The sequence below is a fragment of the Anas acuta genome, chromosome 4, assembly GCF_963932015.1.
Source record: "Anas acuta chromosome 4, bAnaAcu1.1, whole genome shotgun sequence".
Taxonomy (NCBI): Eukaryota; Metazoa; Chordata; class Aves; order Anseriformes; family Anatidae; genus Anas; species Anas acuta.
In genome coordinates this window covers 32,878,173-32,905,768 of record NC_088982.1, presented here as the reverse complement: position 1 = coordinate 32,905,768, position 27,596 = coordinate 32,878,173, and the positions used below count along the sequence as shown (strand labels likewise).

Genomic DNA, 27,596 nt, shown 5'->3' with positions numbered 1-27,596 from the left:
TTGCTATGCCAGCAAGAAAACTCCTTTAGTTGTTGTATGCTGCATCCTCAGCTGAAATAGGTTCATTACAGAATGACAGCATGCACCAAATACAAAGCAGTAATACTGAAACTTAAATGTTCTACATGTTCCACTCTTGCCTGACTAACAGTCAACATACACTCAGCATGATATGATGCCTTTCATCTTTGTTCTGACTGATCTGATCGCTTTGGGTCTCTGAGATACCACTCTTCTTGCAGCTGCAGATAGGATGAATTAAAAGAGCTGTTAACATGTCTGCTTGAGTAGCATTGTCAGTTCTATGCTCGAGAAGGCTGACTCTATCCCCTGCGGTGCCCCTTGTATGAACCAGAAAAGACAAAACCAATACCACTATTTATAACACCTTACGGTCAACATGGCTGACTAATTAAATTTAGAAAAATCTGTAATGGTGTCTGGGCAGTTGTGAACATCCAATTAATCTGACAACACCCATTATGCTATGAAAGGAGAAACTGGTGTGTGTTTTTGCCCAATCTTTCCTATTCTGTTTAAACTGAAGGAGATAGAACTAGCTGCATTTCATGTTAAAATAATTATGGGTGAAGTTTCTAAATGAGAATAGTCTTGCTTACTTCAAGAACTTAAATGTAAATGATGTAAATGAACTGCAAAGTGTGCTATAGTATTTCTGTGACGTTTTTAAGGTGAAATATGACGTGCTTTCAAGCTCTTTTGAGAAGAGATACTGATGATTTCATAGAGTGAAAATTAATTTTAAAAATATTCATAGCCTTTGAAAAAGGTCTAACAATAAAAATGACGTTAGCCTTTTAATCTTACATGTACTAAGATTGGCCTCAACTAAAGAAGGCATTTTATAAAATGTTAAGTATGTTTAGCTATGCATATGGAAGCTTTGGGACTCAATCTTAAGCTTAGTTAAGTTTTGCTATTACTCTTAAAACTGAAATAGTAGGCCTAGGTAACTTATTTTGTATCTGTTCAGTATAGTTGTTTTTGAGGTATTACAGTTCTTATTTTCATGGCTGTAGAATTTGATGGCCTGGACTCTGTTAATTTAGAAAGCCTAGGTTTTAAAGTTTTGTGTTTGATTGCTGTTTTAATTCCCAATGCCATTTGGGACAGTGTTGTTTGAGTTTCCCTTCCTGTTGTTGAAGTTGGGGCCTCCTCTAATTTACCAGAGCAGTTGCTCATGTACCGAATGACATCATATCATACATCACTGTACGCATCTGTGTATATAGATGTGTGGCTGAGGATACACATAACAAAGGTAGTTTTTTTAAAAGCCATATATCTGTGATATGATGCTCTGTATGTACCAAGCACAAAATGGCAGAGTTGTGCATGTATATAGGGAAACCAGGAAGTAGTCAAAGGAGCCTTTTATAAGGCCAGCCCTGTTTCTCCTTTTTTTTCCCCCTTTTCCCTACTGTCTGCCTACGGACTGAGGAGTTTTGCTATTGCAAAAGCCCACTTAATCCAGAAGGCCACATACTTCTGTACTGATGTTTACTGTCATCTTGTCATTAAAATTCTGTGCATTTTTTCATTCCCTCCTGCTGCTCCCACCACATAGATTTCTGCTATGCTTTGGTGGCGACTGGAAACTTGAACAGCTGCGCCTCTCTATGCATCTGATAACGCCTCTGGAAGAACACCAAGCCTAACCCCGCCTGAGGAGCTCCCTCGACGGCTCGAAGCCCCCCGGGGCTGCTGCCAATGGTCCCCAGCGGCCGCTGCCCCTCGGGCGCCCGCGCCCCCTGCCGCCGCCCGGCGCTGCGGGTGTCGGTGCCGGCTCCTCCCCTCGTCCTGCTCGGGAGCCGGGCGAGCCCCGCACCCAGCCCCTCGTCCTGCCCCCTCCCCCGGTGCGATGGAAGTCCCCGGGAGCCCTCCTCCTCCTCCTCCTCCTCCTCCTCCTGGCCGCTAGCCGGCGGCGGCCCGGCCCGGTGCAAAATGCTGGGCATGTACGTGCCGGATAGGTTTGCCCTGAAGTCGTCCCAAGTGCAGGACGGGATGGGGCTCTACACGGCCCGCAGGGTCAGAAAGGTGGGTGATCGCCGCCACGGCCCGGCACGGCCCGGCCCGGAGCCCTGCCACGTATCGCGGCGGGGCCGTGCCGCGCTCAGCCCCGCTCCGCTTCCGCCCCAGCCCAGCCCGGCCCGCGGAAGGGGAGCGGGGCGCCCCGCGGGGTCCCCCCGCTGTGTTGCTCCCCTCGGGGTTTGCTCGGAGAGCCCCCAGCCCTACGGCTCGGCGGGGCGGGCGGTGCAGGTCCTGGGTGCAGGGCAGCAGTGCGGGCCCGCCGGGGGTGCGGTGCTGCTGCTGCGGCCGCACCGCGCTCATCTCCCGAGCGGGCCCTGCCCCGCGGTGCCGCCTGGCTGCGGTGAAAAACTCTTCGGATTGTTTGAAACCACAATTAAAACTGCTCAGGTGGCTTGCTCCAACAACTTCTCCCAACCGCTAGAGGCATACCTAAAGTTACAAACCCTGCAGTGGCATGCACTTCCAGTTATGTGTGTTTCACTTTACATCTTTTTCCAGGTTTTGCTTCTCACAGGGTTGGCGGAGCTGCCTGATTTTTCTGTGCTATCGTCCACAGGGCTTAGGCACCTCGGGGTAGGAGTGCCTAATCTTTAAGCTGTTGAAAAGGATTAATAGAGGGCAGAGAATCCAAGCTTTCTATCAGTTAACTTTTTATTTATTTATTTATTTATTTTAATTGAGGTTCTGAACATTCATTTTGAAACCTTTGGGAATTCGCACAGGAAGGCAAATTGTACACTGCTGTCATATATCAATCCCTGGACTCTGAAATAGAATTAACTTTATGGTGAAACTTACTGAAATTGACACCTGTGTGTCAATATCAATGCTGAAGGTCTGAGTCCCCTTCCTTTACACTGTTGTACCATTAGATCTACATGCCAGGGAAAACAGCTTTTTCTTGCTGAAACTGCTCCATCTTGCTTTTGAATTCTCTTTCTGTACGGGCAAGGTATATGCTGTCAGAGCTCTGCCTGCATAGCTGCACCAGTGTGAGCTCCTCATAGAAGATATCCTAACAAAACTGAAATGTTGCAAGTGGGACATGTTACACGTGGAACATGGGAGGAAAAGGTGGAGGCAGTTACAGTAAGATCTGTCTGTGTTTTAGGAGTGTGTCATGACAGTGTCTGTTATAGACTTGGTTTTTGTTTGGTGTTTAATCCTCTGTGCTGGCAGCACCAACAGTTGTGGTATGCAAAGCCCTGATTAAAAGTCTATGCCTGACAGACAGGCAGACTTCCTTCAGTAGGATGAGGAAACCAGCTTCTGAGTTGTCCTTTGGAAACCAGGTATTCTTCAATTGTTTTTAAGACCTAAGCACAGTGTGTGGCCATAGCTGCTCACAGAACAGCAGATGTGTAAACAACACAAATGATGCATTGGATATAACCAGACTGTGTGTTACTCTTTTCCCATGGAAAGAAAAATCTGAAGTGCTCTCAATGTTTCTTCCTGTCCAGTAGTGAGGCAGCGTTACTACACTTTATGTTTATAATACAGAGTAACTAATAGCTGTCACATTGTTAAGTAATACCTTGGAGCTCTGGGATTGGACGGAGATGTTGAATATGGTACTAATTGTGAAATAATATCTGTGTTCCTGAGTAGCAAATACCGCATCATTTTCTTTCTGTTGTTATCACACAACTGCAGTTGTCTTAACTGGAAGTCAAACAAATTTCAGATGATCTTATAATCAGAAATTGCAGTAGCAACTATCCAGGTGTTAAGTAATCTTGAGGTAGGCCTTAGAAAACTATAGTATTAGCCAAGTTTTGGTAATAGTACATTTTGACCTGCTGTTACTTGCCATTTTCTTTTGTTCCTTCAGGTGTTTTCAATCTGTTGTCTGTAGTTACAAAAGGTGGAAACTTTCTGTTCTGTTACCTTAACAAAAGCTGTGATTCTCTTGTATTTTTTTTTTTCTCCAGCAGCTTGCCAATGGCTACAGCACCAGTGTCTTAAGACTCTTGGTATAGTCATGAGAGAGAGCTACTACCTTTCTCAGTGTTCTGCTGAGTCTGGAACAAGATTAGTCACTGATGCTTGTTCAACAGCAGCTGTTGGAAGCAGCTTTTTGACATTTGAATGATGTACCTTTCATATCTTCAGTCATTTCCATGGTTGACTTTAGTCTGTGCTGTAAGTTTTGAATTTGAGAAGAAGTCTAACTATGTTTTTGCTCTCTATATATTTATATGACAGCATATTAATTAGCTAGGACTAATGAAAAGTTTTTTTCACACAAGTGGAAAAAAAATTATCTTAAAGGCTGAATTAATAATTACACTTATCTCCACAGACTTTTGTGCTACAAGACACCAGATTTTGCTGTGTCTCGTTTCTGCTTTTTGTCCAAATTTGAGAAGCTATAAAAAGTGCTTAGTAGTTTGAATCACCTCTGGTTCATGTTACATTTGCTTTACATTACTGGCGGGCATCTTGCCTTTTGCTTTCTCTATTGTTTTGAGCTTCTACAAGGGCTTAAGCATATTGCAGGAGCGGTTTATTAGTTTAGAGTAGTTGACCTAGGAATGACGTGTGGTATTTCTTGTTTTGAGTAAGTATGCCCTATTAAGCTGTTGCTGTGTTTCACCCCAGAGGTGACGTGTTGTTCAGTGGTGGGTAAAATTAATCCTGTAGGTACTTCATATGTATGTAGGCATCCTTTGGATGGTGAGGATGAACGTATTACTGAGGTGGGGGTTGTGGAAACGTCCAAAGTAGCTAAGGAATAAATTCATCTTTCTTTGCCCACTTAAGTAGTGTTGTTCTGCTGCTGAAGAGAGTGTAAGAGACTAGCTGTTTCAGGTTCCTTATTCATTAGGTCTTTTAATTATTTCTCTGTTAAACTTACAGAGATTTTTTCTTTTTCTTTCTATAGAACTAATCTAGGTTATAGTCAAACAAGCTTCTTTCATCTTGATCCTTGCTATGAGTGATGGGGGGTTCTGCAGCCACAACCATGTCCGCCCTCAGAGCCCAGCAGCTGTAGTGAGCTAGTTTCTTGTTGCACCAAAACTACGTGGTGCTTTGTAAGTGAATGGGAAAAGGCAATTCAGCTTGGTGTGAGAAGTCTCCCGAAAGTGCCTACCTTATGTTTGCTGAGGCTAGAAAGGACCATACATCTCCAGAACAGAATTCCTCTGCCACCATCTTCCTCCTTTGTAAAATGATGAAAGTTGGTATGGAGATCAGTGAGAAGTGAAGGAGTTGAAGCCACACAGTGCTAATTTTTACTCTCACTGCCTATATCTGTATCTCAAGTGGTGCTCTGGGCTCCAGTCATTGTCTGGTATTCTTGTCTTTTTATCTCCTTATTCTCCTGGTCCTTCAAACGGAATATTTATTGAGCACATTTTAATATAATACTCCACTAGTCTGTTTCCTTGTTATTATGAAATGTCAATTTTCTGTTGTCTGTTACTTCCTCAAATTTCATTTTAAATATATTATATATATATATATATATATATATATATATATATAATTTATTTACTTGGTTAAGGGATCATCCTGTAAGTTTTCTATTCCACCTTTTTTCTCACCACTGTACCTGTAAGCAATGAAGGAGAAGGAAAAATATGTAGCAGGCTGTTCCTGGGATCATGGAATGTGTCAGGGGGAAGAGGCTTCTAGACAAGATCAATCCTTTTGTTAGCCTTTATGTTGTATTTTTAAAGAAACTCCAAAGTTACTTTTTATTGTATGATTATAACCTGTAATGCCTTAAAGTATATAACATTTTTTTTATCTTAATATTGCATAAAGGAACATTGTGTTCTGCATTCCAATTTATATGGTTTATCAGTGCAAATAAGAACAAGGGGAAAAACGTCTAGGCCTATGCCAGGTGGAAGTCCTAGTTGCAGAATTTACCCTGCTGCTGGCATGAAATCTGTAAAAGGAGGGAGAAAAAACAAAAACTTTTGGAAGAACATAGCAATGGATGGTTTCACGATGTGTATTATGACTAGCAGGTGGCATAATATTTTAATTTTTTTTGAAGGCTTGAATTAATTCATAGACACGTGCATATTCCCTCATTTTTTAAACAAGTCCCTCTGTACGTTCAAAACTTCAAAGTTATTTAGTGTTTTGATTTGTGGCACTTCAAAAAGTAGTGTTGCAAATAATCCTGCAAATAAATCTAATGTAAACTTTGTGTTTGCCAAATACTTTGGACTTAATGGGATGTATATTGCAAGGTGCTTCCTGAGAATCTTATAAGAAATGTAAGAAATTTGACTTGTAAATATGACCCTTATTTAAAATCAAGAAAAATGCTGTATGCCAAATGGAAAATTAGCATGTACAGGAAAGGCATGGTTTTAAGAGATTCTCTAAGCCATAAAAAGAATGGGAATGACCTTTTTGGCTGATAGTGGGTAGTGGGCTTCCAAAGCAAAACTGTCCTTTTCCACATGAAACTGAAATTGAGACCTCTGCTGGAGTTTGGAATTCAGATTTTTTTTTTTTAATATATCCCCTCCTGATTCATTTTCTTTTATATTCATTCCTTAGGGTGAAAAATTTGGCCCCTTTGCAGGGGAGAAGCGAATGCCTCAGGAACTGGATGAGGACACAGACTGCAGGCTTATGTGGGAAGTGAGTAGTCTACAATGAAGACATCACACCTAGCAAAAAGTGCTCCTGGGATTATATTTTTGTTGTAACATTTATGTTTGTTTTTGTTAAGGCTTAAAGATACTGTAGCTAGAGTATCTTACTGATGATATTAGAGTACACTTTTTGTATAGGGATATTAACAGGGAAATTACTTTTTTTAAAGGATAAAGAAATAACAAATGATAATTTCTAATCAATGAAATATGAAACATAAAAATGTAACAGCACTGGAAAATTGTTGAAAATTGTGAGAATTAAAAATGATGAAAGTAATTTTCATATGGGATTGTGTATTACTGAGGTTCTGGCTTATGTTTGCTAACATGTCAGGTCATATAAAGCATTCACTGCTGTGATGCTTGTGCTAGCATTTGGCAATTGTAAGATAAGTAAAGTTTTTGTATTTCACTAACATTTGTAATTCAATGTGTAGTTACGAGATCTTTAGCAAAATAAAAACCTGGTGCTATGGGTAGATGAAAGTACAGGGGGTTTCGGGGCTCTTCTAAAACACACTAAATCTTGTAATGAGGTCCTTAACGTTTGTGTCATAGCTGTGTTTGCCTGTAACAAAATCCTGTCTGGGTTTACCGGCTGAGGACTTCACACTTTGGCTGAAAAATACTTGAAATAACTTTTCAAACTTGCTTTAAGCACCTGCTTTTCAGTGCTTCCGTTTCATCTTTGTAATCTGTGATTTCTGCTCTAGTTCTTGGAATAGAATTCATTTCTTTCTTTTTTCACCCAAGCAATTTCCATTGAAAGCAAATTTAGTTCTCTTCTACTCTGAGAAAGGGACTCATTTTCAAGTTTCTCAGACTTTTGTGGTATATTTTTCTGTTGTGTGGCACTGTACAAAAAACACACAGGTTTGTCATCTGTATTAAAGCACTATACATACATTTATGATGTATGTATATTCCATATATGTATGTTCCAAAATAAATATTTGGAAAAAATAACCCTTTAGCATTAACATTGCTGAGCTCCTTCTAAGGAGAGCATGGTACTGATATGGCATTAGAGCTATAAATACCTTCTACACAGTGGAACAATGTGTGAAAATGCTAAAAGCTAAAAGTCCACCTTGCTAAACAATTTCTATCCAGTGATAGAGTGGAAAAATACTCCTTGATGAGTATTAACTCAAGTCTTTGAATCTCTGTGCCTTTATTTTTCCCTTTCCCCTAGAATAACCCTATTTTTTGTCTCTTTTATTGTTGTCTTTTTTAATTTGGAGATGTGTCCAAAAAACCTATTACCAAAGACATGGTGTAGATAGTTCTTTCCCCTGAGTTCTTTGGTTATGTACTCAGAGCAGCTGTTTTCATCTTGTTTTTTTCTCAGCTGAAAACAAAACAATACAATGTACTTTTGTTATGAATGATTGCCAAATACAGTACATGTTAATACACCCTGCCCTGTCTTACTTGCCTTTTCATGATATTTCTGCAAGATATTTTAAATTAATAAAATACTTGAGCTAGAACAAGGTTTTTAGAAGGGATGGTGAGTGGATTATAGGTGTGAGAAGGCCTTTAATTTAGGTTGTTTAGCAAGCCATATGATTTTCCAGATGCCTCATTGCTGATGATTAAATAAGATTTATCTGTTTCTATATGACAGAAAATAAAAGGGAAATGCATGTATTTATTGATGACACTAATATGACCCCTTCGACAGCAAACCAGAAAATGAGATTTTTATGAGCTGTTCTAAAACCTTTTCATAATATCTTATTGTAACCTAGTTTTGAGAGCCTTGAAAAGATTCCTGCATACCAAATTTTATGACTTCCTGAATGTTTGAACCTAAGTTGTTCATGTTTACTGAAGTTGATCTGAACATGAGCTTTATAATATAATTTAAATCATGCTGAGAGTAGTCTTAAGTTGAAAATTGAGACCAGGAATGCAGAAAGTAAAAAGTAAAGCAGTCCAAGTAAATGGTTATTCCAGAGACTGTGGGAGGCAGTCATAGCAACCAGCCAAATTTGTGTGTAGTCAGCTGTACCAAATATATTAAAAATAATTAATATGATGACTATTGGATGAAGGCACAGTCAGCCCTGAACTCACAGTCTGACTGCAATCAAAAAAAAAAAAAAGCATTTTCAGGGAGGACACCTTTAGAAAGAAAGCTAAATAGTAGAAGCTTTTCAATAGGTCAAGTAAAAATGAACGTTAGTGGAGTGTTTTTTTTTCTCTGTATGTGATGCCTGTGTTCTTAGCTTCAACTTTGTGGAACGGTTTTCTGCAAGGAAGCTTACCACATGAGTTTCTAGTTGCATAGACTAGTGGTCTGTAATATGGTCTATTTTGAATAAGCTCTTCCTATTTCTGTAAGATCAGCATTGTGAATTGGCATCTATAAGTTGTCACATTGAGACAGAAATGTACGTATGTTTAGGGACATGGTTTAGTGGTAAATTTGGCAACGATGGGTGGATGATGGGACCTGATGATCTTAGAGGTCTTTTGTAACCTAAATGATTCTCTGGTTCTATGTTATGTTTTCATTTGGTCTTTGGGAAAACATGGAACCAAAAAAGAATTTATCGGGTCCAGTGATTTTGTTAAATACAGTTCTGAGAACATTGGGGTTTGTGTTTTAAATTAAATATAGCATTGTGCTGCTGGTCTGCCTGCAAATTGCATAGTTCTGAAGAAATCAAAGGTTTACAGTTGCTCATTCAACAGACTCCAGGTTGGGAAGGGGTCTGAAACTCAGGAGTATTGCATCTAGATGTTTATCATTAACAACAAAAATCATGTTTTCAGCTAATCAAAACAATAGAATGCAGAAAAGAGAACTTTTCTTTACATGGTTGTTTGAACGAACATACATTTTTAAATTTATAAATGTTTAGAAAATGGTTTACAGAAAGCAGGCAGTGTGTTTACTGTCTTCAGCAAAGACAACCATCTGCTTATTTTCGGTAATTTTTTTTCACCTCTTGCCAGGTGTGCATGGTAAAATGTTTGCATTTGCAGTTGTGAACATTTTAAAGTAGTATACATGGCACCTTGAATGTTTTTCAAAAATTTGGAGGCAATTGCAGCATAAAAAGATGGAGTGCATCATGTGGATGGGCATTACAAGCATCTTAGGTGTTACTTAGAAGTCGATAGGACTCCATCTGGTAACTTATCCAATGATTAGAGGCTTTTTTTTTTTTTTTTTTTTATTACTAATACTTGTATAGCAATGTGAAATTTGTTATTGTGGCATATTTAGTGATGTGCTGGTTGATATTGAGGTAAAACCCCCCTGTGCAGTAGCAGTGAATGTCAGGTATTTCATCTTACTGTGAAGATATTTTATAGAGTCATTGAATAACTCGAGTTGGAAGGGACCCACAAAGAGGATCACTGAGTCCAACTCCTGGGTCTGCACAGGACCACCCCAAAATCAAACTATGTTCGAGAGCATTGTCCAAAGGCTTCCTGAACTCTAGCAGGCTTGGTGCTGTGACCACATCCCTGCAGAGCCTGTCCCAGTGCCTGACCACCCTCTGGTTGCAGAACCTTTCTCTAACCCCCAGCCTGACCCTCCCCTGTCCCAGCTCCATGCCGTGCCCTCGGGTCCTGTCGCTGTCCCCAGAGAGGAGAGCTTGGCGCCTGCCCCTCCGCTCCCCTCCTGAGGGAGCTGCAAGCTGCCATGAGGCCTCCCCTCAGCCTGCTCTGCTCTGGGCTGGACAAACCCAGGTATCTCAGCCACCCCTCATACATCTTCAGATCTCCAGAGCCTTCACCATCTTGTAGCCCTCCTTTGGACGTTCTCTAATAGTTTTGTGTCCTTTTTATGCTGTGGTGCCCAAAACTGCACGCATTGCTCGAAGTGAGGCCGCACCAGCGCAAAGCAGAGCAGGGCAATGATTTCACTTGACTGTCTAGCAGTCATGCTTGATGTAGCCCAGGAATATTTGACTTAGTTCAGTGACACCTTGTGTGTTAATTCTCAAGAAGATAATTCTTAGTGTGTGCTTTGTTTATGTATAAACGTTTTAGGTGGTGGGTGACCAAATATTAAGGGTGTTGTAGTAAAAAGGAAAGATATCTTGCCACGGATTACAAGGCATGAATTTGAACCTCATTCTAGGTTCATGCCAAAATTCATCTAAGCTTAAATATGAAGTGAATTGCCACTTAATTATTTGGCCTGGGAAATTAAAGGTGACTGTGTTGTGGTTTGGCTCTGGCAGGCAGCTGAATGCCACCCAGCTGCTCACTCGCTCTCCCTAGGTGGGCTGGAGGAGAGAATTGGAAAGGTAACAGTGCAAGAACTCATGGGTTGAGATAAAGACAGTTCACTAGGTAAAGCAGAAGTCGTGTATGTAAGCGAAGCAAAACCAAGAACTTATTCACCCCTTCCCATTCAGCCACTGACAGGAAAACAGGGCTCATCATGAGTATCAGTTTCTTGGGAAGACAAATACCATCACTCTGAACATCCCCTTCTTCCTCCTTGTTTCCCCCAGTTTTTATTGTTGAGCATGGTATCATATGGCATGGGACGTCTCTGGTCAGCGTAGGCCATTTGTCCTGGCTCCATTCCCTCTCGGCTCCCTGTGCACCCCTAACCTCCTTGCTGGCAGGGCAGCATGAGAAGCTGAAAAGTCCTTGGCTCTGTGTAAGCACTATTCTGTTGGTGTGCTATCACTACTATTTTCATCAAAAATCCAAAACACAGCGTTGTGTGAGCCTCTGCAAAGACAATTACCTCTGTCTCAGCCAAACTCATGACACTGCATGTCTGGTGACATCACTCCCTAAATAAATGAATAGAAACTCCAACTTATCTCCATTGGTTACAGAAACTACAGGAATGTCTTGGTCACAGTGGCCAGAAGTGCCTCAGAACCAGATAGGTGCTAGGCCAGGATGGTCTGAACTACAGCAGCAGACCTCAACTTCTGTGGATATGCCCCTTAATTTAGAGGAAGTAGGGATAATGTCCCATGTCCTGTTTAAATACAAAAACAACAACAAAAAAGTGTGATATCATCTATTGGTGACTAGGCTTTTGAGGTCTGTTCCTACTAGCTCTTTCACTGATTTCTCTTGTTGACAATAAGCACATCATATAATCCTTGTATGTCTTTGTTGATCTATGAAGATGACTGAGTCCTGTATTATTTAGGGGTGGTCTCACGAGACTTAAGAGCATTTTTAGTTTGGTACTCTTAGAAAACCAATTAAAAAAACAAACCAAAAAAAAAACCAAACACTACTGGGCTTGAGTTCAGGCCTTGTTAAAATAGTTTTAAAATCATTTCTGGATTGATCGCTGTAGCTTGAGGATCCTAAGGAACGCATCTCAAGCTAACTGGATATTTTTTATTAATTGAAAATTTGAGTTAAAGCTAACTGTATAGAAACTGGGCAAATAACATTAAAACATGGAATTATTCATATAGGCAGGTGGCAGGTTCAAATGTTACAATTTTTTAAAGAAAAGTATGTTCACTAGTATTATAGGATTGGACCTACTTCACTGAATTTTTCAGTCCTGTAAAAATGTTTTGCTTCTATTTGAAATGTTTTATAACTATTTATGGAAGACTAAAAATATTTAGATGTATGGGGAAAATGCAGTAAGTTGCTTGCAGATACTGTAAGAAAAGCTTCCTTAAAGCATTTTCTACTTCAGTTTGTAGTATACAAAAGTGTTTTTCCATTTCTTCCCTCAGAAAGATATCCTCCATTTTCCAACGATTTCCTGCCATCAGTAGTTGTGGTAGGCAGGTTGTCCTGAAGATTCTTGGAGTGGTTCAGTGACTAGAAAGGAATCCCCAGGGAGCAGACTGGAAGTTTTGTGGCAGAATGAATCCTGTTTACTTTTCCAGGTCTCATGTGCAGTAAGTGGTAAGACTGTGTGTGAATCCTTGTAAAAGAGGGTTCTGTGAGATAAAGAAGGTTAAGAAACCTTAGTTTATTCAATATGGGAGTTTGCTGGTCATGCTCCAGAAAGCTACTTTCTGAGTCCTAGTTCTGTGGGGTAAAGAGCTAAATTAGTAGTAGTATCTTTAAGTTTCTTGAGGAGCGTGTAAGCAGGTTGACACTGTCTTCTGTTTTTCTTCTCTTGCTGTTTTAGCTAGTGCAACTGCCAGGGCTGGGGGGAGATACTGAAACTACATAGTAAGTTTTTCATGTTTTCCACTGTCACCAACTGGGGATGTAGGAGGGAAAATTCTTTATTGCTGTGGCTAGTAGAACCAAGTTGGCTTATAGTACAACATCTATCTGAGTGACAGCCATCTTTGATCCTGTCTTCTTCGAGGTCTAAACAGATTTACAGGTAGAGCCATGTGAAAGCATTTTTGATTGCATTTGTTGATGTATCTTCTAATTAAGTTGATTTTCTTGTTTGATAATCACAGCACAAGGCAGAAGTATGACTGAGCAGGCTGTTACTGGAGAGAGCATCCCTTAGGACATATTCCAAACTTCATTTCAATTCATTAATAGTTCAACTTAGGTGATATTTAGGTACTCTTTTCAGTTTGAGGAATATATTTGCAAAGCAAACAGACTAGCTCTTGTTTGTTGTTCTTGTTTTTATTTTATTTTTTTTTAAAAAAGTAAGATATTGATAAAGTTTGGAATTTCTTACCATGGTGCTCAAAGACGCATCTAGGAAACTCACCCATTCACCCAACCAGTGAAAAAAGAATGGTAGATGTCTAGTCCATGTTAAGTATGGTATTTTGACTGTTTTTCTTGTCTTCTCTTCCTCACATCTGTGTATTTAATGCATTATTTCTTTATGAGGTGGAAAAAAGCAATAGGAAGTATAGCAAGTTTTCAAGGAATTTATTGTATTCTTATATCAATGGTTTCCTTATGTGTTAAGTCTTTGCTTTGTGTTTGATATTTCTTCATGAATTGGCAGAGAATAAGAAAGCACAACTGAGATGATTGTGTATCACTGAAGTCAATATAAGTTATCGTTACATAATTTAAGGATCAAACAAATGAAGAAAACTGGATGAAAAGGGAGGTAACGTAATGTATGTTTTTTATAATAGGGTCTTGATTCCGTTTCTAATCCATGACAAGATATGATGGAAACCTTTATAGGATTTGCACAGTGGGCCTCTCTAACCCAGTTTTTGGGTCACTTTAGCTAAATCACAAAGCCATTAACTTGACTTTAGTTGCTCACAGATGTTAATCTTCACTGCAAGCTATTTTCACTCAGACAATGTGAGGTTCTGCTCTGTGGTAATTTAGAACTGGGTGATTATTGCAGTATAATAGATGCAGAACTTCTGTAAGGCTTTGGGAAGGAGAGCTGTTTAGGAGGTAAATGCATCACTAACATGTCTTTTTTGCGTGAAGTTTGGTTTTGCTTTTATGATTTACAGTCATTCTGATCAAGTTCCTGGTGGAACAACAGTTCCAGCAATGAGCAGGTTTTATTTCTCAGTGGAATTGTCAAAGAATCACAGAATGGCTGAGGCTGGAAGGGACCTCTGGAGTTTATCTGGTCCAACCCCCTTGCTCAGGAAGGGCTACCTAACTCTGGTTGTCAAAGACCATGTCTAGGTGGCTCTTGAGTATCTTTTTCCAAGGATGGAGACTCCACTGCCTCTCAGTGCAAAGTATTCCAGTGCTTAGTGTTATATAATATTATGTGCAGGTGCATTTAAATATATGTTTGACACTTTTTACTCTGGTTAATTGGTGAGTTTGAAAGTAAAACAACTTTTAGAGTTCAAAATATTGGCATCTTTTCATGATATGTCCCTTTTAAGATAAGTGTCTTTGGAAGAATAGTATTACATTTTGAAGACTTATTTGTTTGGAGAACTACAGCAGTTTTTTTTTTTTTCTTTAATCTGAGAACAACATGCTGTCACCAGCTCTCATGCTAATGGAATACAGTTTTTGTTTCTAATGGTATCTTTAAAGTTTAGGTAATTTAATCAGTCATACTGAAGGAATATGATATTGCAATCATTAGAAATAAATACAGCAAGAATGTGGGCAATTTAAATATAAAGCCATGACGACAATCTAATTTTGATCTTGCACAGCTGAAATCACCAGCTCTTAGAAAATACCTACTCTGGACACTTCTTGTTGACAGATGAAAATATGTTCCTTATTTATATAAGTCATGTGGAATTTGTGTGACTTTATGACCTTTTTTCATGTGTCTCTATCTTTTATATCAGATTTAAATGATCTAAAACAATACCAGCAAGCCTCTAGCAAAGTGGCAGCTATGTTGATTCAGCAGTGTTTCTTTCTGTTTTAAGGGCAAAGAGTGACTTAGAAATAGTAATCTAATTTTAACTATTATTTTCATGTTGTCAGCATAAGCTGGAATTTTGTCACAGTCATAAAGATTCTATGGATCTATAATGATACCCAAAAGCCTCTGTTAAGAAGATGACGTGCAATTCTTTTTTCAAAATGGTGGCTAGCAGGGAAAAGTTGCTTGATCTAGTGTTAAAACTATCAGTAAGTATTATTTGGGGAGGTGGGTTCTACTACTACTGAAGTTCTGGAGTGGAAACAATGGGATGACTCATTAGTTAAAGCTGTCACATTTACATCTGCCTTCAGTTCTTCAGGGCAGTTCTTTAAAGTGTCTTCACTTAGTGAGCAAAACCTGAGCATGTGTGTTTCCCAGGCTAAACAATTTACAGCCCTTCACCTATGTAGTATGTTAATTTGTTATTACTGAAATCATCTCCTATTCTGATACAGTTTCAGCTAAGCGTAATTTAAAACTGACTAACTGTTCACTGAGGCTACGTATTCATGTCCTTTGGATCGGCATATATGAAGGATGCTCAAGTGAGCTGTAAAACAAGATATACGGGATAGATTGATGCAATTATATTGATCCTTGTTCTGAAGATAGTTCTCAGGAAGTGTTGGGAGTATGGGGGAAACACCAAGAAAAACCCCAGCAATCCTCAAACTTCCAAGACTTGAAAGGGAAACAAGTATTACAGTTTTTAAAAAGTGCTTTATAAGTTTCTGGAACATTTAGGATTGGTGTGGGACAGATTTTTTAGAAGCAAATTTAACAATAGCAAAACCATATTTGCTGGATTTGGAATTTGGAAGAAAAGATGCATATGGTGATAAAAGGGTAAAGAACATCTAGTGATGGTGTAGTGGGATTGGAATGGAGACAGAATTGATAATTCAAGGTTGGGCTTGTAAATTGCTTGAACATTTGCTAATTTTACAGAAAGGGGAAGCTGCAAACAAATGACAGTTGAGTTCAGATTTAGACATACTCTGTAATTGTTTGCAGTTAAGATTGAGATTTCTCTGGAGATGTGAGACTAGGCAGAAAGAGTTGGATTTAGGATTTAGCAGTAAAGGGTGAAAAGGATCTGCTAGAGAAAGAACATAATGAGCAAAGGACAAGGCAGTCTAGAAGAAGATCATAGAACCATAGAATGGCTTGGGTTGGAAGGGACCTTAAAGATCATCTAGTTCAAAGTCCCCTGCCAGGGGCAGGGATGCCACCCACTAGACCAGGTTGCCCAAGTCCTATCCAACCTGGCCTTGAACAGTTCCAGGGATGGGGCATACACAGCTTCTCTGGGCAATCTGTTGCCCAGAGAATCTGCCTCATCACTCTTTAAGTGAAGAATTTCTTCCTAACATCTAATCTAGATCTCTCCTTTTAGTTCAAAGTTCCCTGTGGTCCTATCACTATTTGCCTGTGTAAAAAGTTGTTCTCCATCTTTTTTATAAGCCCCTTTCAAGTATTGAAAAGCCACAGTGATGTCTCCCAGAGCCTTCTCTTCTCCAGGTTGAACAGCCCCAGCTCTCAAAGCCTTTCTTCACAGCAGAGGTGCTCCAGCCCTCTGATAATCCTTATGGCCCTCCTCTGGACCAGCTCTAACAGATTCACATCAGTCTTGTGCTGGGGGGCCCAGACCTAAATGCAGTGCTCCAAGTTGGGTGGAGGAGGGACAATTGCCTCCCTTGACCTGCTGGCATGCCTCTGTTGATGAAGCCTGGGATGCAGTTGGCCTTCTGGGCTGCAAGCATGCACTGCTGGCTCCTATTGAGCTTTTTGTCCACCAGAACTCCCGAGTCTTTCTCTGCAGGGCTGCTCTCAATGAGTTTTTCTTCCAGTCTGTGCTCATGTCCGGTGTTGCCCCGACCCGGGTGCAGCACCTTTCACTTGGGCTTATTGAACCTCATTAGGTTCTTGTGAGCCCACTTCTCAAGCTTGTCCAGGACTTGGAGGCAGGTAGGTTTATGACCTTAATCTGTAGAAAAGTCATCAGTGACAGGCTGAATGACGGGAAGTATGAGAATAATTAGATATACTAGGGGAGTAAAATGCTGGTGTCAGAACATGTAAAGGAGAAGAACTCTGAAGGGAAATCTGGAGAAGGGATGATAGGATTTGAATGGGAAAGGACCTCTCAGATTTTCTCACTTTCTGGCAAGATAGTAAACAGAGGTGGACTTAACAAAACGAAGTGGGAAGAAAGAACATGAGCGAAGTGATCATACTGTCAGATGAGTGAGACCCAGGAGTCAGTCATAAAGCAGAGAGGTTTGTTTAATAGAGGAAAGGCTAAGAAAAGAGACTGGGAACTCAAAGGAAACTGACCCCAGTTGCTGGATTTAAGATGTTTATGTATTTTTAGGTGGATAAATGCACTTATATAGAAAAACATGAATGTGCAGCACAGCTATGAGTACCTGTTGAAAGAAAGATCATCTTGCTGACACCAGCATATTTTAATGTTTTACTTGTTAGGATATGTTCAGTAGATATGCTAGATGGTAAGTTTTAATTCTGTGTTGATTTTTTTTGAATGTTTCAGGTTCGTGGCAGTAAAGGTGAAGTCCTTTACATCCTGGATGCAAGCAATCCACGCCATTCTAACTGGCTGCGTTTTGTCCATGAGGCTCCGTCACAAGAACAAAAGAATCTGGCAGCCATCCAGGTAGATTTGGTGAATTCCTACCATTTGCTTCCTGTGACTAATTTGTGAATTTGATCTCCTATTTGATCTTTGTCTCTTGGAATAAAATTGTAAGATCTGAGAAACATAGCCATGCTGCTTTCCTTTTCCTACATTTTTATTTTTAAAGAAGTGAGCACTCGTGCTTAAATATGGTACTATAAAAACAAGATTGAAAGACTGGCAAGACAGCTATTAGTTAGAACCTGGTATTCTTTGAAAGATTTGTATTAATTGACTGAGATGGAATTGCACTGAGTAACTTACTACAAACCAGGAGAAATAGTTTGTGTAAAACAAACAGTTTACATTTAGAAGAAAAATTGACATCCAGTCGTTCATTCAGTATACTAACAGAAGTCTAAATTTCTCACTAGAGCCTTACTCAGTCAAATTAAGCTTTTGCCTGAATAAAGTTTTTTGTCATGGTGGGATTTAAAAATATTAACTATGTAGGTATATACTTGACTGAATCGAGATGAGTGGTTTAGAGGCCTACTTGTGTTTCATGCTGAACTCAGGTATGGACTTAGGAAAGTAGTCATGATTTTACTTTATAGTTTAAAATTTAACAGAACAGTGTGACAAGTTTGAAAGCAAGCATGGTGCTTAAATTATTCCTGTAAAAACCAGAGAATTTAAGGATCTAATTATCTGATAGGATGATCATACAGTGCTTAACGATAAATTAATAAAAAAAGATTTTTCTTTTTCTAATCTTGGCTGCAGATCTGAATTTATCCAACTCATTTTTACATTTTTATATTTGTCATTTGCAGCATTCTGTGGTAATGAGTTCCGCTGTTTTAATTACATATGATGTGAAACATGCTTCTGTTTTTCTTTTAGCAACTTCTTAATTTCACTTGATTCCCTTTAGTCCTTGTGTAACAGTGAATAGTCACTTTGTTCAGTATTCTATGCCATTCTTGATTTTATAGAACCCTATTATATCTGTTCCTTCTTATTTGACAGCTCTTTTCTTAAGCTGAGGAGTCTTAGTTGGTTTAATCTCTCATTTTTGGAAGTATTTTGTGACTTTGCAGAATGGTAGCAAAGACAGACATATTTTTATAGTTATAGATACTGTCCTTTTAGAGATTATAAAAGAAATGAACTATCTGCATATTTTTTCAACAGTTCAGTAAAATAATTTCTAGTCCCATATATGCAAGAATTACATAGCTGTGTTATTTTTTTCTCAAAATATGCATTTGCCAAAAAAAAAAAAAGCTGTTTCAGGTTAATGCAAGCTATTTGTTAATGTAATCCAAATCTCCATTTATTTATTTATTAGTGTTATGAAAGGGAAGCATTAGGAAGATAGTAGAAGGGTATATGCTAGTTAACATTTCTGAAAATTATTTCTCTGCTTTTTCATATTGAAATGACTTTTTTTTCTAGGATTTTCCTGCAGATCCTTGAAAAAAAAAAAAGAACTAAACAGTTTATTTTGAGGCCTAACAAAAATATTATAAGATGTTTCTCTCTGTTGAGAAATAGAGTTTAAACAATGTTTACTTCTCTTTGCTGAGAAGAGAAATGTTTACTTGAAAAAAAGTAGTTAGTGAAGATTCAGCCTGTAGTTCTGTAGAAGGTGCGTACTGATGGCTGTCAACACTGGTAATTTCAATTTCTGTGTTGATGACTTGTTGGCTCCTTAAATCTCGTATTCGCCAGAGGGGCTGTTTGCTAAGTAGGATTTTAAGCAAGCACTGTCCACTGCTTTGAAATACTCTTGTATACCTCGCTTTTGCCTCCCTCTTCATGTCCAAGTTGTGCACCTTTCTGTGACTTTCATTCTACTGTTGTACTACATCTGTTCTGCCTAGCACTTATTCCTTTATCACAGTAGTTGAATGATACTATTATCAGTGGCATCATATTGGTAAATCTGACTGGATATCTGCCTTCACTTGATTTGGCCTCTTACTTTTCGAAGCTCTAGTTTTACTGAATGCTGGTCTATGGTGTACATGTCCAGCTTTATTCCAGGTAATCTCATGTGCAATTGAAAATTCAAGAATGATCTCCATAGAAACCAGAGATCTACTTCTGTCTTCCAGACCAACCAGTTTCTCTCCAAATAAAAATCTTTACCAGTCTCTGGTGCTCCATCAAATATTGATGGATGAATGTGACTGCAATTTTGCTGCTGGTGTTGTTTCTTTGGACCTTGTTGCTGATCCTGTCTTAGGTCAGTGTGGACAGCTTTATCATCAGCTTATCCTGTTGGCCTCTATTCTGTCATCTTTTTGTGATCTCTTCTGATCTTTACATCTATGCTACAGTTTAGTTTAAAGTAACATAGGAAAGAGTGTTCACTATTCATCCATGCAGCAAATACTCATCAGCCTTGACCAAATGACTGTTTCGTTGTGCTTTTCCATGATGTCTGTGACAAGTCAATGGTTAATTTAGTATAACCATTGCCTGTACAACTATTTCTTTATATTTTTCCTTCAGCCGTTGTCTTTCTGTTATATCAAGGCTTTACAGATGAAGATCTTTCAAATGATTTGTTGTCCTGCTTATAGAACTAAATTTGCAAGGTCCTCCTCATCCATGGTTGTCAGTCCTAGGCATTAGTCAAATATATGTTATCTTGAGTGAATAGGCAGTATGATAACAAATTACAGTCAATGTTGGCAAATGCAAAGTAAGGTTCACAAGAGGGAGCAGTGTGAACAAGTAATGCTCGTTATTACTTTTAAATAAAACACTCAGTAAAATGACCCGAATTTCTGAATAAAAGTCTTAATAGAATGTCACATCCAGTGCATAGCAGTGTTTTTTTGTTAGTGAAAATGATTCTTTAAATAAAGAAATAAAAACAGAGTATTATGTTGGATTGCATAATGCTATATCTTGTTTAGTATGTGTTTGGTGCTTTTTGCAAGTCTTTTTAAAGGATCGTGCTGGAGTTACAAGATGACTTAAAAAGAAAAAATGTGCCAAGAGTATTGAAGTCCTATAAAAACTTCCACAAAAATACATATGGAAAAGTTGAGAGTAGGAAAAAGAATAAACATCAGTATATACAAAGTGATGAAAAGTATTGCAGAGGCAAATTTATGAATGCAAACAAAAATTTTTAAAATTATCTCATTATTTTTAAAGGACCGTCGATAATCAGCTGATAATATAACTTGTGCATTCTCTGTGGGTGACCTTGAAATTGTGTGTGTGTATGTACACATATGTATTTAATTACACACAATGTGAATAGGTATTACTTGTATTGCATAAAGCTAAAGATGCACATATTTCTTTTCAGGGTTTGGTTTCCCTTTAGTAGATGGAGGTGCAAATCCCAAAGCTCTGCTATTCCTTCAGGCAAAAAAAAAAAAGCCAACAAATCCTTCAGAATTTTGCTTCCACATTCCTTGTCTTTATGATAGGCAGATTTAAGGCTACTTGTTTCAGTAATACTTTGCTTTATGAAATCAGTAGGCAAAATGATACTGGAGTATTTCCAGTAATAGTATCCTTTAATTTGAATTGGGAGTTGCCTGCTTGCCACAAGGATGATGAAATTATGTTTTAAAAAGAGGAAAAAGTTGTAAGTTACACGTATAAAGTTGCTTTAGCTTCATTATAATTTTGTGGCTGCAAAAAAACATAAGTTACATTGCTGAACAAATACCTAGGATAATTAAAAGATGAATAGAATTCAAACTACAGATCACTATATCAAACAAAATCCTAATCCTAAACCAACTGAATGATCATGCTTTATATAATTAAGTAGAGTATGTCTGCATAGTTTTAGAAAACTAACTCAAAAGAGTAAATAGAATACTTAGAGATGGCTAGAGACTATGTTCTAACCAGCACATTATAATTACCGTTACGAAACACAAAATTCTTCTGGACACTTTTATTTTGTGAAGACTTCCTATGAGCTTGTTTGGAATTTTAAACAAACATCTGATTTTTCGCTCTCAGTTTTTCTGCTTACTCTTTAAGGTAAAGTTGTACTACTGAATCTTGCAAATTAACAGTGATTAAAAATATTTGACCAATATTTATGATAATAACCTGTAAAACGTGGAAAATAAACGTTGTGTGCTTCACAGTTGCCCTTTTAAAATTTTCTAAGAGACTTTGTATGAACTAGGAAAAAAAAAAAAGGTGAATGGAAGCCAAATGATTCCTTCATTTTTTTTCTCACTGCTGCTAATTTCCACTATTTCTGTTTCTCACTATTTTTCTTTCTGGTTTCCAAATACTCCAACAGGAGATTTTTGGTCGACTGTGAGAATGCTTTCTAAACTGATTGTTTCACTCCAGTAGTGATAACCATTGTAATCTCATGTCGAAAATGAAGTGATCAGCTCACTGTTTGCTGCCTAGTGCTTGGTATTTAGTTTAAAGGAAAATGAAGTGGATGCATGTGCCTCAGTAAACCACATCCTGGGGTTGACTGGAAAATATGATTAGCTCATTATAGGTTAATTGTATACAATGATCACATTTAGACCTTGCACAAAATGCTTCCTGTGGTGAAAAGACAACATAGAGGGCCTGGGAATTATTTGAATATTTTTTTTTCCTTTCCTTTCCTGTAATGCAATGCTTTCTTACTAAAACCCTAGTTCTGGTAAGAGCTTTTGGTGGTATTGTGGGGTGCATGCTGGTCTCTGAGTTCTGTCACAGCTCAAGGGTGGAGCTGTGATGTCTGGGTGTTCTTTGACTTGGAACACACAGCAAGTATTTTTAACAACTGTTGTGTAAGTAGTGCCAATGTGTGACTGCTGGAAAAGAGAGGAGAGGTTGGAGGGTAGCAGCATATGTACCATTTGTTTTTCTCAGCATTTTGCAGTTGAATTGATATGTACCATTTGTTTTTCTCAGCATTTTGCGGTTGAATTGCTGCAGGGTTCTCTAACTTATTTCAAGTAGTAATTGAATGAGTTAATCCTCTGTTATGTTTAAAGTAGCTTTAGGATTACAACTTTTGCATTAAGAAAAACTGTATGAATTCTAATCTATTTTGCCCTGGGCTGTTCTTATCTATTTGCTTATAAACATGACTTGTTTTATGGAGTAAAAATGCATTGTAATTATCATAATCAAAGGGAAAAGGTTCCTGTCAAAAATTCTGCAGTTTTGTTTTTTCAGTTTTTAGAGTGGTGGAGTATTATATTTTCAATATTCTTCTATCCAGAATGTATGCACTTATCTGTTTGTCAGTTGTAATTTTATTAAACACTCTGCTGGAGATTACTATGCAAAAAAGGTCCTGTTGTTGTTAACATGAAAACTGTTTTATAAACAGAATCGCAGCCAGCTACAGCTTTAAATTCAAATATTATTTCATTAGCAAGCAGGCACTGAGATGATCTGATGTAGCTCAGAAAACCATGAGCTAGAATAATGATTAGCAAAAACTAATGCAAAGAAGGATATTTACTGTGAAGTGATAGAGTGGTTTAAATCATATTTCAAAAGTGTGACAGAGGACTATTAGTATGTGAGAGACAACGCTATAATAAGTGTAGTAAAACCAGACTATCCAAAAGCAAGAGCGAGAGAAGATGCAAGGAAAGCAAGGACAAACTGTTTTGTGAGCGCCTGAAATTCATTTTGAGTATTACAGAGGAATGATTAATTTGTTGTGCAATGTAAGAAGTAAAATGAATATAGTTGTTGGCTTCCCCTATGCTCAGTGGGGAGAACTCAAAAGTCTGCTTGAATCTTAATTTTTTCTTTTTCCAACAACAACAACAACAACATTCTGATTCCAGGGTGATAGGTGTTTATCTGCTCTTGAGTACACACTATCCCTGTTCAGATACTGTTGCTGAAGTGAGATGATTCTTTCCATATACTCCACATCTGGATTCATGTGTCCAGCTCTGGGCCTGTTACTGTGAGAGACACCTTGCTCCTGCAGAGAGTCCAGTCAAGGGCCACAAAGGTGATGAAGGGACTTGGAGGCTCAGGGGGGATCTTATCTATGTATGCAAATACCTGAAGGGAGGGTGCAAGGAAGATGGAGCCAGACTCTTCAGTGTCGCCCTATGACAGGACAAGAGGCAGTGGGCACAAACTGAAACACATAAGGTTTCCTCCAACCTTCAGGAAACTTTTTTTTTCTTTTTTTTTTTTTTTTTTTCTTCTTACTGGCACAGTTTGCCTAGAGAGGTTGTGGATTCTCCTGTCTCTCTTGGAGATCTTGAGAAGCTATGGTGCTGGCCAAGCCTCTCTAGGTGTCCCTACTTGTGCAGATGTTATTCTGATTGTGTCTTTCCTGGCACGGCATGCCCTTTTTGAACTTTCCTATGTCTGGGCTTGTGGCTTTGCCTTCCTCTGCCACCCTCCCTAAGGAGTCACCTCCACACATTTCCTGGTGTGGAGTTTCTGCCCTCACAGACCTTGCCTAGTGCTCTGGCAAGTGGGAAACCTTGGAGCTGCAGGCAAAGATCAAGGAAAAAAGAGCATGTTTGTTTGGAGAGCTACCAAAGGAGAACTGGCAGAACAGGTAGGCTGAAGAGCTTCCTTGCTGCCAGGAAATGGGGTGTGGAGAGAAGCTAGCTAATGCTGCTTTAAGACCAGTGGTTGTGGGCACTTCGTAAAGATAATAAAGGTTTGGGTTGGAGCCAGCTGATCAAGCCCTGGAGAATGGAGAGGCTCCATTCTCACTCAGGCAGTACAAGACTATTTGCTTCCTCCTCCTGTATTTTCAGTTTTCATGAGTGATCGTGATCTGCTTTGGATGAAACAGTAGGATGGGGCTGTCAGTGTTTGTTGGTCCATATTCCTTGCCAGCCTCCTCTGTTACAAAGCCCTCCTCTGTTACGAAGCATACGTATTCTTAGTAAATGTGAGGTTCATTAAAATTATTTGAAGGATGTTTTACTACTTTCACTATGTCTTCTGTGTATGTGTGCACGTAGATAAATGCACTTCATGCAGGTGCTGCCGGTGGGGAGGGAGAGATTTAAATTCCTTTGTTTGTGGTTTCTGGAGAACTCCCATTGCAGCCTGAGGAGATACTACAGTGGAGGTATATATGTTTTAATTAGCACTAAGAATACCAGACAATTAGCATAGCTGGAAAACCCGAACAAATTAGCTTTAGAGGAGGAATGAGCTTGAATTGTGTGTTAGGTTGGGTTGGTATTAAAACTTGTTTCAGTATGAATGCAATCCAGGTTACTTAGGCATTGAAAGTCCTTAGTACTTCTTCTATTATTATTATTATTGACCAAAAGTACACAAATGGGATAGAATCAGGAGGATGCCTTTTGACATAAATAGCCCTAAAATACATCCCAGATGCACACTGGGGAGGTGTGGAAAAGGTGAGAATGCAACAGTACTGAGGTGAGCTTGGTTGTTGGGATTCATGCACTTGGTCTAGGTAATGAGAATCGTTAGTTCTGGTTGCTGCAGTCCCAGATTGTACCATCTTGTTGTGCAAGGTACGTCGTGTATGATCTAAGTGAAAGGAGCACCATTTGGTTCTTTAATTAGTCAACTTTTTACCTGGGATACATGCATATTTTTTTGTAAGCCTGTAATAGATGTGGGCTTCTGCATGCATTTATAAGGTGGTCTTGCTTTTTATGTTTGTCCTGAACCCTTGATGTGGTGGGGGTTTACCCCAGTCATTTTATCCCATCTAAGTGGCTAAGAGACTGAATATAGAAAGATTTTCTGCCTTTCCTCACATCAGAGTTGCATGAGATGATTTGAGTTGAGACTGCAGTAAATTAAAGTACTCTGAAACTCGTGACAGAAGCATACAAAAAACAACTCTTAGATGTACATACACACAAGTTAGGATAGCATGCTGATAGATAATCTGGGCTGCACAATCTGTCTTAAAAAAAAAAAAAAGCCTAGTTTTGGTTTCAAATGCTGTTGATGAGATTAGAAATAAAAAGAAAAGTGGTGTGTCCTAGAAGGAAGCAGCAGCTACAAGTCCATTGAATTAAACAAGTTTCACTGTTGTGTGACAATAACTTTTGTAATGTATAACAGACCTTCTAAACAGGAGAAATGCTAAATCCCTGTTGATAGTTTAAATTAATCTTACTATATTACAAAAATTAAAAATCATTAACTTGTCCTTGCGGTATGAAGCTTGGTACAAAATATACGGCTAGAAGTACTGTAAAGAAGCTTCAGTTAACTTCCCTGGATGTTAATCAGATAAGCTTTAAGATTTATGATACAACTTGGAAGTCTTCATTACATAAACCTTTTAGTGTTTTGGGGAGCAACCAAAGCAATTTGTTCAAACAGAGCAAAAAAAAAAAAGCAGCTCCACAATAGCAGTTTAGGAGGGAGACAGCTGTTTTTGTTACAGCTTCTACTCTGACCTGCCTTGGTAACTTTAATTTAACATTATCAAAGGCCAAAATCGTTAGCTTATGGATCTGTTCGGGAACTTTTTTAGTCATTGTGGAGAAGATTTTGGACCTTGTTATTATGTAGTTTGAGCTGGATCTGAGAATCTGAGCTGGATCCTTGGCCTTCTGTTATTTAAACTAACAGAGTTTTGATCAAGTGGTTTAAAGTGCTTTTAATAGACCTACCTGCTAACTTAATAGTGAGGGTAACTGATCAGGGTTGAAAGTCTGTTGATGAAGAGAGCTGGGAATCCAAAAAAACGTTAATAATCAGTATGAAAACCTGTTACTGAAAGCTGGATTATAACTCATGCAGCCAATAGATGAGAGAGCTGAAGCTTATTGGTTATTTAAATTTCATCATTTTTCTAATAATCGTATGTTGCATTTTCAAACTCTGAAGTTCTTGTCAGGCTGAGTGTGGTAAGAGAAGAGGACTTTAACACCTTTACTTTGGTCTAGGCTGCAGTGCAGATTGGAAGAGCCTCCTAGGTGAGGTGGGACTTATTGCCAGAATACAAAGGCACTTTATCCATGCATTGGGGAAAAAAATCTAAGAAAGGCTCTTCCATCTTTTTGTCTCCTGGGGAATGGAGCTAACCCTTCTATAGTTCAGGGCTAGCATCAGGGTCCCAGACTTGTCTCTAAATTTTACTTTTGACACAGTTATTCATTGCTTCTACTTGTGGTTTGCAACAGGAAGGGGAAAATATTTTCTACCTGGCCGTGGACGATATTGAAACAGACACAGAACTTCTGATTGGTTACTTGGACAGTGACATGGAAGAAGAGGAGGAGGAAGAGGAAGAAGTAACTGTTATCCAGGAAGATGAAGACACTGGCAGCAATAAAGAAGTGCAACCAGCTGGTGAAAAGAATGCAGGTGAACAATATGTGGCAAATAGTGTAACTTGAGTGCTTAAAAGTAGAATCATAAGATCATTGAATAGTTTGGTTTGGAAGGGACCCTTGAAGATCATCTAGTCCAAGCCCCCTTCCTTGGGCAGGGAAATCTTTTGCTAGATCAGGTTGCCCAAAGCCCAACCTGGCAAAAACATGGCAATGTTTCCAGGAATGGGGCATCCACAACTTCTTTGAGCAACCTGTTCCAGTGCCTCACCACCCTCATAGTCAATAATTTCTTCCTTATATCTAATGTAAACATGTCCTCGTCCAGTTTAAAATCACTCCCCTTGTCCTATCACTTACTTTACCCCTGTAAAAAGCCTTTTCCATGTTCCTTATAAGCCTTACTTAAGTATCGAAAGGCTGCAGTGAGGTCTCCCCAGAGCCTTCTCTTCTCCAAGCTAAACAGCCCCCAGATTTCTTAGCCTTTCTTCAAAGAAGTGCTCCTCTGACCTGTAGGCCACACTTCTTTTAGTGCAGCTCAGGATACAATTAACTTTCTGAGCTGTAAGCACACGCTGCTGGCTTACGAACAAATTTTCATCCACCGGTTGTCCTGTGTTGTCTCCTCATGGCTGCTCTCAATCCATTCATCCCCTGCAAGTAACAAGGAAGAAAGACAACACTAACTGTATGGGACTGGGGAACTGGAAGGCTCCCCAGGTTTACTCTGAACTCTTGTA

General features: G+C 38.9%; 1 protein-coding gene across 3 annotated transcripts in view; it reads left to right on the top strand.

The window, feature by feature from the left end:
- Positions 1-1,688: 1,688 nt before the first annotated feature.
- The window catches only part of PRDM5 (PR/SET domain 5), an 86,995-nt gene continuing 61,087 nt past the window's right edge, over positions 1,689-27,596 (top strand). Inside the window, exons 1-4 of one of the 3 annotated variants that reach the window (XM_068680621.1) lie at positions 1,689-2,058; positions 6,580-6,663; positions 17,504-17,626; positions 26,707-26,890. In XM_068680621.1, the coding sequence (XP_068536722.1) occupies positions 1,732-2,058; positions 6,580-6,663; positions 17,504-17,626; positions 26,707-26,890 (718 nt within the window). In that variant the 5' untranslated portion in view covers positions 1,689-1,731. The remainder of the gene's footprint in view (positions 2,059-6,579; positions 6,664-17,503; positions 17,627-26,706; positions 26,891-27,596) is intronic. The other 2 variants (XM_068680622.1, XM_068680623.1) reach the window with 2 other exon arrangements.